We start from the raw sequence: 10,865 nt of genomic DNA on the forward strand, positions 1-10,865 counted from the left end.
GGAGGTAATTAAGGTAAATAATGTAAAAGAATAAAAAATGATTCATTTGAATAAATTATCTTCCTCAAATCAAAGAATAATTAATTTTCAAAAATTAAAAATATGAAATTAAATAAATAATAATTTATTTATCAGTATGTTGTCTTCAAATTTCATATCAAGTTTTGATCCATTTTATAAATGTTCCAGATTACAATTAATAAAGTAAATTGTACGGCATTTTTCTGATAAATAATATTTTCGCTTTAATTATATGTGAGCAGATAATTAAGAAATTCTTAGGATTTTTCTGATAGTCATTTTTTTTAGATATCAAAATTTAAAAAAATGTGGACAATGCGAAAAAAATTTTTCGTCAAAACGGTCTCTTTTTTTAAATGAAAATCAAAAATTATAACATACATATAAATATATATATATATATATATATATATATATGTGTGTGTGCGTATATATACATATGTAAACATAAAAAAAAATATATATATATATATATATATATATATATATATATACGCATACACATGTATATATATAAATATATTCATGTATACTTATTCTAAACATTAATATAATAAAATATGAATGGAGGTAATAAGGTTGAATAATATAATAGAATGAAAAATGATTCATTTGAATGAATTATTTTTCCTCAATTAAAGAATACGTAATTCTTGGAAATAAAAATATCAAATCAAATAAATAATAATTCATCAAGTAAATCAAATGGCATTTTTCTAATGAATAATATTTATATTTTAATTGATATGTGAGCAGATAATTAAAAAATATTTGGGATTTTTCTAATAATCATACATAACTTTAAAAAATTTAAATAATGTGAAAAAAATTTTCGTCAAAAAGTTCTCCTCTTTTAAAAGAAAATTAAAAATTATAACACATACATAAATATATATATATATATATTTATGTATACTCATATTATACATCAACATAATAGAATATGAAAGAAGGTTATTAAGTTAAATAATTTAATAACATAAAAAATGATTGATTTCAATAAATTATTTTTCTTGAATTATTGAATAATTAATTTCTAAAAATAAAAATATGAAATTATATCAATAATAATTCATCTATCTGTATGTTTTCTTCAAATTTCATAATAAGTTTCAATCCATTGTATAAATGTTCCAAATTACAATTCATAAAGTAAATTAAATGGCATTTTTCTGATGACTAATATTTATATTTTAATTGATATGTGAGCACAACCAGTGAGATGCTGGTGATTTTGTTGTTAAATAGTTTACCGGAAAGCTACGAGATGTTCATAACGTCGATCGAGACACAGGATGAGTTACCAACACTGGACGGGCTGAAAGTCAAAATCATGGAGTATCATGAGGGACATGCGAACAAACATGTCGAGCCAGCACAAGGAGCGATGTACTCAAAGTATAACTAGAGGAAACAGCGTGGACAACATGGCGGAAAACCAAAGGCATCAAGTTCTCGGGATGAGAATTTTCGGCGGGAAGTCTGAATGTTTCAGGTGTCACAAGAGGGGACACATTGCAAAGAACGGCCCGGAGAGAAATAAACGGGAGTACAACAGTGCGAGAAATACTCATGAGTCATCGTTGAGCACCTGTGAGCAGGCGATGTACAGTGGTAGTGGTAACGTGTGTTGGTGTATAGACAGTGGTGCGACTAGTCATCTGTGTAATAATAGAGACAAGTTTAGTAATTTTAAGCCTAAGCAGGCGGAGTTGAGCCTGGCAACGGACAAAAATACAAAAATATTGGGAATAGGAAATGTTTCAGTGAATGTGTCAACAGGTAAAAGTCAGTGGGACATCGATTTTAAGAACGTGTCATACGTACCAGACTTGAGAACGAATTTATTCTCGGTGGCGCGAGCCACAGATTTCGGGCATACAGTGACCTTCAAGAAAACTGAAGCGGTAGTGGTAAATAAAAACAATGATGTGATTATGCGCGCGCAAAGACGCGGGAATTTATATTTTGTAAATGACATTAAAGACAGTGTAAACAGTGCCGTATCTAGTGAAAAGCCAGAAATAAATAAATGGCATGAAAAGTTGGGGCATGTCAATGAGCGAGACCTGAAGCTCATGGCTAAAAGTGAATTGGTGTACGGGTTAGACATCAGCGACAGTGAAAAATTGTCAGAGTGCGAAGTGTGTATCCAGGAAAAACAGACTAGACTACCTTTTCCAAAAACCAGTGAACAACGAACCCAAAAATTACTCGAAATAGTTCATACAGATGTGTGTGGACCAATGCGACATGCATCGACATCAGGAAAAAGATATTTCGTCACCTTCATCGACGATAAGTCAAGATGGTGTCAAATATATTTCATGAAAAATAAATCTGAAGTTCTGGAAAAATTCAAGGAGTATAAAAGCGAGGTGGAAAACCGAACTGGGGAAAAGATAAAGGCGTTACAATCAGACAATGGAAAAGAGTATTGTAACGGAGCGTTTAATGAATTTCTACTGAAAAATGGGATTCAAAGACGATTGACAGCACCGCATACACCCCAACAGAACGGTATAGCAGAGAGAAAGAACCGAACACTGATAGAGATGGTACGATGTATGATGCGGCAGGCGAGGGCACCTCCCCACCTGTGGGCCGAGGCGTTAAGTAACGCAAACTATACAAGGAATAGATGTCCGACCAGTGCGTTAAACGGCGAGATACCGTATTGTGTGTGGAAGGGAAGACCTCTCACAGTTAAACATATGCAAGCTTTTGGGACAAAGGCTTTCGTCTTGGATAAGACGCAAGAGCGCGGGAAATTAGATTCCAGGTCAATACCAGGGATATTTGTAGGATACGCATATAATTCCAAGGCATATCGTATCTACTTCCCGCGGGATAGATCAGTTGTAACTACACGAGATGTGAAGTTTGTTGATCAGATTGCATTCAAGGGTGAATATCGGGAGATATTCGAGACCGAGAGAAACACTGAGGTAATAGAGGAGCAGTGTGAAGAACTCGAGGTGCCGAGCGAAGAGCCAGAGATACCCGAACCAGCAAAGATACCAGAGAGACCCAATAGAAAGAGAGGGGCAAGGCAGTCTTGGGAAGGCGCAGGGTTACCCAGCAAGAGAGGCCGGGGACGTCCGATGTACCTTCGGACAGGATTGGTAGGCAGACCGAAGAAAGTATACGTCACACTCCCAGAAAAACAGAATGGGGAAGACCACGGAGCTGCTAGCGAAGAAGAGAATGAAGGAATAGAAGATGATGCGATGGACGAAGAGGTATTCGCATATCTAACAGTGACAGAAAATCCGACTACATGGCAACAAGCGAGCAAGACAGAAAATGCGGACTCGTGGAAGGTAGCATTGGAGGAAGAGATGCTAGCCCAGATAAAAAATAAAACATGGGAAATCGAAAAGAGACCCAAGGGCCGAAAAGTCATCGGAAGTCGCTACGTATTTTGCACTAAGTCTGATGGTAAAAGAAAGGTCAGATTAGTCGCAAAAGGGTGTTCTCAGAGGCCAGGAGAAGATTACACCGAGACATTTTCACCAGTTGTAAGATCAACATCAGTGAGGGTCATGGCAGCGGTAGCAGCGGAATACAACTTGAAGATTCACCAGATGGATATAGTGACCGCATTTTTAAATGGTGATTTGCGGGAAAGTGTATACATGGAAGTGCCTGAGTGTATGCGCGAGATTATCGAAAAAATAATTGCGGGTGAGCCCATCGGTTTAGGCGGGAAGGTAATACGCGATGAGAAAATTATAGAAACCGCGAAGCGCTGGAGAGAGGGCTTGAAAGCGGGAAGTGACAGTGTTTGTGCTCTGAAAAAATCGCTGTATGGTTTGCGTCAAGCCGGGGCTGAGTGGCATAGAAAATTGGTAGATAGATTAAATGTATTAGGTTTTAATGCAGTGCCACAGGATAAATGTTTATTTGTAAACCGAAAAGGTGACAGTGTAATGTATATAGCAATATACGTGGATGATATCTTATTAGCTAGTGACGACGAGGCCTGGATAGGCAAAATAAAGAAAGCGTTGTCAAAGTCGTTTGAGACAAAAGATCTCGGGTTAGTTAAAAGTTGTATAGGTGTCGAATTTGAGCGGGACGAAGAGTCACGTGTGTTCTTACGACAAAGAGAGTATACCAGGGCCGTACTCAAGCGTTTTGGGATGGATAAGTGTAAACCGATAGACACACCCATTGAGGCTAAATGTAATTGAGTGAAACCAGAATGCATGAATGAGTCAGAAATGAATAAATATCCGTACCAGAGTTTAATTGGAGCGTTGTTGTATCTTGCGATAACTACTGGACCAGATATAGCATACGCGGTAAATTTCTTAAGTCAGTTCAATACCAATTACAATGTAGATCATTGGAAAGCCGCGAAAAGGGTTTTAAGGTATTTGAAGGGTACAATAGACTACGGGTTAAAAATTGAGCAAACCGGATTAGCTTCATTTGCAGTTGTAGATGCTAACTGGGGAGGGGACTCAATGGATCGTAAGTCGTATACGGGATATGGATTTATTCTGGCGGGATCTGTTATTAGTTGGGAGGCGCGAAAACAGAAAACAGTGGCGCTCTCAAGTACAGAGGCAGAGTACATGGCCGTAGCGGAGGCTACGAAAGAAGCATTATATTTGAAAGGCTTATTAGTTAGTTTAGGTATACAGGAAGACTCAGAAATTGTCACGATACTGAATGATAACCAGAGTGCAATCAGTATGATTAAGAATAACGTATATCACCAGCGTACAAAGCATATAGATGTTAGACATCACTTTGTAAGGAATGAGTATGCGTGTGGAGTGATAGACGTGAAATATTTAAGCACAGAGAGAATGCCAGCAGATATGTTTACTAAAGGTCTGAGTGGCAGTAAACACAGGAAATGTATGAGTAATATGAAGATTGTAAATAGTGTGTGTGAGAGCTTGGATTAGTATGCACGCACTATGTACCTTGAGAGAGGGTGTTGAGGGACAAGGCTCATAGTGCTAGTAGATTCCCGAATGTTCCCGAATGTATGAGCATAGACCATCGTCCACTTAGCTATAGTCAGTTCCTATCAGTACACCGCCCTGGACGGACGTGTGTCTTGTACTTGTTTATATTGTGATATGCTTAACGGTTGTAGCCACGAATGTATTATTTGCTTATTAATAACTCCTTTAATCCACTATCCCTTTCTCATCAATATTATATACATATATATATATATTTGTATATATAAATATATACGCACACATATATATATATATATATATATATATATATATATATATATATATATATATATATATTTATGTATACTTATATGAAACATTAATATAATAAAATATAAATGGAGGTAATTAGGTTGAATAATTTATTAAAATAAAAAATGATTCATTTGAATGAATTATTTTTCTTGAATTGAAAAATAATCGATTTTTAGATATGAAAATATGAAATTATATAAATAATAATCTATCTATCAGTATGTTGTCTTTGAATTTCATAACAAAATTCAATCCATTGTATAAATGTTTCAAATTACAATTCATGAAGTAAATTAAATGGCATTTTTGGAATGAATAGTATTTATATTTTAATTAATATGCGAGCACAAAATTGAAAAATATATAAGATTTTTCTGATAATCATATATAATTTTAAAAAATTTGAATAATGTGAAAAAAAATTTTTTTTTCGAAAAGTTCTTTTTTTTTAAAAGAAAATTGGAAATTATATTATATATGTATATATATATATATATATATATATATATATATACACGCACACACCTACATATGTATATATATATATATATATATATATATATTTATATATATGTATATACATATATATATTTATGTATACTTATATTATACATTAATATGATAGAATATGAAAAAAGGTCATTGAGTTAAATAATTCAATATCGTGAAAAATGATTTATTTGAAGAAATTATTCTTCTTGAATTATTGAATAATTAATTTTTAAAAATAAAAATATGAAATTATATCAACAATAATTGATCTATCTGTATGTTTTCTTCAAATTTCATAACAAGTTTTAATTCATTTCATAAATGTTACAGATTACAATTCATAAATTAAATTGTACGGCATTTTTCTGATAGATGATATTTTTATTTTGATTAAAATGTGAGCAGATAATCAAAAAATATTGAGAATTTTTCTAATAATTATATGTAATTTTAAAAAATTTAAATAATGTGGAAAAAATTTTTCGTCATAAAGTTCTCTTTTTCTGAAAGAAAATCAAAAATTATGACATATATATAAGTATGTACATATATATATACGTGTGTGTGTGTGCGTATATATATATATATATAGATATACATATATACGAAAACACATATAAATATATATATTTATGTAAACTTATGTTAAACATTAATATAATAACATATGAATGAAGGTAATAAGGTTGAATAATTCAATGAAATAAAAAATGACTCATTCGAATAAATTATTTTTCTTAAGTTAAAGAATAATTAATTCTTGAAAACAAAAATATTAGATTAAATAAATAATAATTCATCTCTCAGTATGTTTTTTTCAAATTTCATAATAAGTTTTAATCCATTGTATAAATGTTCCAAATGTTACGCCCCGACGTACTGCCTTGGCGTACCTTTTTCAAAATTCCATTTCATTTCATTTCTTTAATTATTACATAACAATCTCATATTCTAATAAGGTCACGTACAGTCCTCGGCATCCGCTGACATTGTATCTTATTTGCTGACACCAGGAATCGCGCTATAAAATTACTGACCTAGTAACAGCGGCGCTCAGCCCGGGAATATCTCTCTTTTTAAGTCAAAATTATCATCAATAATTAGGATAAACCACTACCTTTGGAACCCTCAAATTAAAATAGATTCTTTGTTAAGATGTGTGGATGAATGCGTGAGAATTATCTTAAGATACCTTCTGTTGACATCTTGTACGTATAAGTGACGAGATTGAGAATCGTCGGAATATCATCGAATGACGCGAACTAACGCTGACCGTGTAGATTTGGACACCGGGAGGTCGCCCCCGCACTTGATTGGCTAATTACTGTTGCAACTTGTTGCAACTGCAGATTTTTCCCTATCAATACCCTCTGGCCCAAGCAGCCATGTCTTACGTCTGTCAAGTCGCGAAGTGCGTGGACGTAAACCCGGATTAGCCCTCTCGAGCAATAGTAGCGTTCGGAAAATCTTAGTTGTGACCGGCCTAAAGTCTCGCGCTAATTCGTCAAATTCGAGCATTCAGTTATTCTGTTAGCTGCAAGAGACTCACTTTCTTCTACATTTCCATCTTTTCTGTTCTTTACTAAATCTCATCTCTTCTGTGAATAGACATTTTTATGATATTCCATTTTCCATAATTAAATTGAGTTCGGCCCTGATTCAATCGAATCAGGTAATCTTAAATATAATTCCAAATCTAAAAGACTAAGTGACCGACGTTCAACTCCGTTCGATTGATCAACTCTTCCAAACTTGAGGTGAGGCCCCTGGTCCAGCATTCTACCGACGCAGACCGACACGATCCGACGGCTCTCAATCTCGTCGACCGATTCACCTAAAGCTAAGTCAATCCGAGTGTTAATCTTCGAAATTAAACGAATTCTTGTTTCACCTTTATAATCAAAATCTACTTCAGTAATTTTCATTCAAAATCAAGTCTAGAATTGGTGGCTAGCTTCACTACCCCCAATTAAATCGTACTTATTGTTTCCAAGAATTAACGAATAAGACTTAACCATAATATATATATAATTGATTCAAGATAATCTAAAAAGAGAGATACAATCCAATAATCACGACCAACTAGTTAACCATCGTTCAGAGTAGATGTTCCTGGTACCAAATATTAATATCCTTTAGAATATTATAACACACGATTTGTATGAACTTGAACACTTTATAAATTGTTATTTTCGGCTCATACACAGAAACAGAATATACTTCATCTTTTACCAGTTGAATCATATTAAACATTTATTTTGAACGACCTTCTTCCCACTTTCTTTATTATAAAATTGCCTCAACCATTTAAACAAACCTCACAGACCTGTACAGGACTATAGCAACACGATCCTACAAATTACCGGCTTATCGAAAGGTAGGTCTTCTCTTAGTTTTAATAATTATTCATTGTCGTTACGTGGGAGCTTGATTATTCAGTTAATCATTAACTACCACCGCTCAGTACACCCTCACCCCCACGTAACACAAGAATTGGTGGCAGCGGTGGGATACTGTTGCTAAAAGTGAGATTTGTTTAAATAAAAATAAAAATAAGGAAAAAAAAAATAAAAAATAAAAAAAAAAAAATAGAAATTCTTAATTTTTTAATTTTTGTGTTAAAATTGAAAAACTGGTCAATCATATAAAAAAAATAAGGTATCTTTCTTTCTAGATAATAATTATATAATTAACGACCAATTGTGCATGAAACTCTGCGAATTATTACTTGTGTATTTGTATGTATATGTCATAATATCCTGATATCGTATATTGCCGAATTTTCCACTGGTCATTTGTGTATTAACTGTGTTCTCAATATTTGCCTGAAATTGGCCTGAATTATTTCGTGTGCATAAACAACCTTTCTCGATTTTGAAATGCCTAACGAAACGGGAAACCAGAGCGCGGACCGAACCAATGTATCCGCCCTAGACGCGAGTAATGCAATGATGGCGTCAATGGTGGAGTGCTTCGCGCTACAACACAGTACGCTTAATATTCCATATTTTGACGGGAAAAACATTCGTTTGAAAGATTTCTTACAAGACGTGCAAAACGGTTCGGTGTATGTTCCGCCGAATTCGGAAGGCGCATATGTAAAGTGCGTTCTAGGAAAATTGCAAGGAGCAGCTCGCGACAGTACATATGGCGAAACTTTCAATACGGTCAACGAATTAATAAAACATCTGAAAAGTCGATTTGCAGCTGAAAAGACTTATCCGTATTATCAACAAGAGATCGCGAGTATACGGAAGTAGTGTATATATGAGAGTTCTAACTCAAAGATGGCGGCGCTCCCCCCTAGTTCCCCCCTAGTTCCCCCCTAGCTCCCCCCTAGCCCCCCCCCCCCGACCCGCGGCGCCCCCCCCCCCCCCCCACCGGTCATTTTCGGCGGCTATTTTCATAGGATTTGACACACACACACACACACACACAATAATTCCTGTCGAGACTTGTTTGGCGCCGGAAAGCCGCACATAAATCAGATAGGGTAAGAATCCGCTAGATCTATTGAAAAATTCCATGAAATGACCCCTGAAGGAAGGTTTAAAATGGCGTTTTGAATGCTTTCAACAATTTTTTTATTTAACATCAATTACATTTAGTTTTCTTATTGTATTCTCAATTATCTCATTCTAAATTTTAACGAGTAAAATTATACATATTATTTTCAATATCCATATTAATTAAACATATCATTATTTCGAAATTGACTTATACCAATTTTTTAACAGTACCACTGATCGGATTATATTCAACAATGCGATCATGCAAGATCATGCAGTAGGCAGAAGTGTGTGGCGGGAACGTAATGCTACAGTCAAATTCCAATCGAATGTCCACAGGTTCAGTTTTCAATGTTTCGTTCTGCTTGGAGCAATCGATGACGATAAGGGGAGCTTGGTTTATAAATTCACGCCTCGATAGCAAAGGCTCAGCTTTTTTATTATAGTAGCTCATTTGAAACCGAACATACATATCATAGAGAATGGCGGGGGATGTGCAGGCTCGGACTTGTTCGCTATCAAGAGTCGTGAAACCCCAAAACTGTGTGTACACATACCATCCGGTGAAGAGCGGGCAAGATAAGATTTTTCTTACACCAAACACTGTTCGCTACCTGCTTTTCGTTGACCGATTGTTCACACCACATGGCCCACGCTGCTTAAAGACTCATAAAACTCAAAAACTACATTAGGCGGCGGTGGGTTCGTGGAGAGGGGGAGGGGGAGGGGGTGAAAACCTGTTCCAACACGCTTTAAGGCAAGATGCAGCTGCGGAACTGGGTGACTTCAAACTGGCAGATAAACCGCAAAAATTTAGGGATGGTGGGAGGGGGGCTGCGGACCCCGTCGCCTCTGACGTCATTTTTTACATGAATTTCATCTTCTCTGCAGAGTCGGGAGGGTGATGAAGAGCGGGCAAGATAAGATTTTTCTGATACCAAACACTGTTCGCCACTCGCTTTTCGTTGACCGATTTTTCCCAACACATGGCCCACGCTGCTTAACGACTCATAAAACCCAAAAATTTAGGAATGGCGGGTCGGATAAAGGGCGGACCCAGTCGTCTCTGACGTCATTTTTCCCTCCGAGATGCGCAGAACGCAGTGCGCACCGCATCTCTGACGTCATTTTACCCTCTGATATGCGCAGAACGCAGTGCGCACAGTTCCCAAATTCTTGCGATCTATCGGTCTATATACATATAAGCTCAAACATCCGATGCAGACTCGTCAGTCTTACACGATACGTGCAAGTCAAAAAAGTTATACAAAGTTCAGCTTATATCAACGTCAAAGTCATGGCAGTCGAAGCGTATATGGGACTTGCGGAGCAGATGGAGAGGACGTACAATTTGCTGAGAGAGCAACCACCCGGAGAAGAGAATGACGCCATCATCAATCATTGGACTGATATTGGAATTGCGAATATCCAAGTTCTGCGCGATATTTCCATGCAACGAGGAACAACCGTTGGTGCGAAAATACGGATCCAACATACGATCGCACTCCTGCAATCTTGGGTGACGAAGATCAAGCAGTTGCAGCAGCGCACAGTGGTGACGGGTGGAAATATCGGTACTCCTGCGGGTGTACAATGGGACGAC

General features: G+C 35.9%; 1 protein-coding gene across 1 annotated transcript; it reads left to right on the plus strand.

Annotated features, from left to right (window-relative positions):
• Positions 1-4,247: 4,247 nt before the first annotated feature.
• Positions 4,248-4,943, plus strand: LOC138191149 (uncharacterized). The gene has a single exon (XM_069137159.1). The coding sequence runs from the start codon at positions 4,248-4,250 to the stop codon at positions 4,941-4,943; it is 696 nt and encodes a 231-aa protein (XP_068993260.1).
• The last annotated feature ends 5,922 nt before the right edge of the window (positions 4,944-10,865 follow it).

Source organism: Neodiprion pinetum, chromosome 6 (assembly GCF_021155775.2).
Source record: "Neodiprion pinetum isolate iyNeoPine1 chromosome 6, iyNeoPine1.2, whole genome shotgun sequence".
Taxonomy (NCBI): Eukaryota; Metazoa; Arthropoda; class Insecta; order Hymenoptera; family Diprionidae; genus Neodiprion; species Neodiprion pinetum.

Bases quoted from the DNA above. Each gene is read 5' to 3' on its own strand.
- LOC138191149 (XM_069137159.1), top strand. From the start codon at position 4,248: ATGAATAAATATCCGTACCAGAGTTTAATTGGAGCGTTGTTGTATCTT.